At 44.3% G+C, this 2241-nt stretch overlaps 1 protein-coding gene across 1 annotated transcript in view; it reads right to left on the bottom strand.

Annotated features, from left to right (window-relative positions):
• Positions 1–1914: 1914 nt before the first annotated feature.
• The window catches only part of LOC107588774 (uncharacterized), a 2323-nt gene continuing 1996 nt past the window's right edge, over positions 1915–2241 (bottom strand). The window contains exon 3 of the mRNA XM_016277013.1: positions 1915–2241. Coding sequence (XP_016132499.1) covers positions 1915–2241 — 327 coding nt within the window.

Here is a 2241-nt window from a genome sequence, read left to right as displayed (position 1 = left end):
TATATATATATATATATAAGCCATCCATTGCTATGGCACAAAGAGTGCTCCCTTATAATTATTCATCTTAGTTCATCGCTACCGCACAAAGTGCAAGTTCAAGTTCGGTTTATTTATAGAGCACATTTAAAAATGGCTGCAGGCCGACCAAAGTGCTGTACAAGAAGAGATCAAATTAAAAAAAAAGTTGAGTACACTAATAGCAAAACAGTAAAACCGAAACAATCTTATAAACTAAAAGCAACAGAAAATAAATAAGTTTTGAGACATGACTTGAACTCAGACAAAGTGGAAGCCGATCTAATATAGAGTGGGAGCTTGTTCCACAATGTGGGGCCGGACACTTCAAAGGCTCTGTTTCCTCTCGATTTTAGCCAGGTTCTGGGTATCTGCAAGAGGAGTTTACCTTCGGATCTAAGGCCTCTGGTGGGAAAGTACAGGTGAAGTAGATCGGACAAGTAAGAAGGTGCTAATTCATGTAATGATTTATACACCAGTAATAAAATGTTAAACTCAATTCTAAAATTAATAGGAAGCCAGTGGAGAGATCTCAGAAGGGGGGTAGCGTGATCACATTTCCTCCTTCCCTTCAGGAATCTCGCCGCAGCATTTTGAACAACCTGTAAGCATGCCAATTGGGACTTTGATATACCAAGGTAATGAATGCATGGATAGCAATCTCCAAGGAATGTTTAGGAAGAAAGGATTTGATTTTCGATAGGGAACGAAGATGGAAAAAGCTGAACCCAATAACCGCGCTAATCTGCTTGACGAATTTGAGGCAACTATCAACCATCACACCTAGATTTCATACATGGGTAGAAATGAATTGATTTAAAGTTTCAAGGTCAAGGTGATTTTTGGCCTGGATTCTGAAGGGTCAAAAAAATTGATTTCTGTTTTGTCTGTGTTGGGGACTGCCCCACTGAATGCTGGTTAATAATTATTGACCGCTGCAGAACTCTTGTCAGGGAGTCGAGTCATCATATTGAGTTTGACCGTTTATTGCACAAGATTTGACCATATACACATGTTAGTGTATTTGAGGTAGTTTCTGAAATAAATAAAACAACAGATATAAACCTTTGAAGCTTTATGCCACTTCTGCCGGGTCTGGAGCGTAGGCAAGTAATTTCTAGTGAAGTGTATCCAGAACTGGTCTACCATGCTCTGACAGTGCCGCCATCTCCGTCGCCCCATGTCTCCTGGAGCGTTTGCCACCTGAGGCAATGATGCATCCCGCCGCCCCATTAGGAGAATATTAGGAGTAATCGGATCCATGTCAGCGACATCTGTTGAGTCATATCCTAGTGGTTTCGAATTGAGGATCCCTTCCACTTCCACTAGGACTGTGGATAGAACATCTTCTGTGACAGCTTGGGTTCCGACAGCCACCTGGAGTGCATTTTTTATGGAACGGACTTCACGCTCCCATATTCCGCCAAAGTGTGGAACACTGGGTGGATTAAACTTGAAGCTAATTTGATAGTCTGAAAGCTGGGCTTTGAGTTCTGTCCCCATAATTGAGAAAGCTTCCCCCAATTCTCTGTCAGCTCCCCGGAAGTTAGTGCCACAATCCGAACGGATCTCGTGTGGTTTACCTCTTCTGGCTATGAACCGGCAGAGCGCAAGAAGGAAGGCATCTACATCCATTGAATTGAGGAGCTCAATGTGTACTGCCCTAGTTGTGAGACATTTGAAAATTAGCCCCTAGCGTTTCTCATTTCGCCTTCCTATTTTGACCAGGTATGTGCCGAAGCAGTCAACACCAGTTGAGTGGAAAGGTGGACAGAGCAGTCGGAGGCGTTCTGGTGGCAAATCTGCCATTGGCGGAACCTTTGGCTGAGCTCTCCATCGCTGACAGGACAGACAGTGAAGTTGATGGTACTTTATGGCCTGACGCCCTCTGAGAATCTAGTACTGTCTACGTATTTCAGCGTAGACTCTTTCTGCTCCTGGGTGTAACAGACGCTCATCAAATTCTTTGATGAGGAGCTTCGTTACTGCATGTCTTGGGTCCAGCACAATGGGGTGGATTTGTTCTGGGTCTGAGTTTGCTAGCCTCCTTAATCGGCCTCCAACTCTTATCATGGTTTTCAGTGGATCCCATTCCGGAGCAAGGCTGACTAATCGGCTGTGTGCAGGAACTGATTTCTGTGCCTTGAGGGCAGCAACTTCTTCGGGAAAGCTCTGGAGTTGGCATGCTCTTAGCAGGGCAGCTTCTGCCTCTTTACTAGTCAT

This window comes from Sinocyclocheilus grahami, unplaced genomic scaffold (assembly GCF_001515645.1).
Source record: "Sinocyclocheilus grahami isolate Dianchi unplaced genomic scaffold, SAMN03320097.WGS_v1.1 scaffold107.1, whole genome shotgun sequence".
Taxonomy (NCBI): Eukaryota; Metazoa; Chordata; class Actinopteri; order Cypriniformes; family Cyprinidae; genus Sinocyclocheilus; species Sinocyclocheilus grahami.
This window is presented reverse-complemented; position numbering and strand designations above follow the sequence as displayed.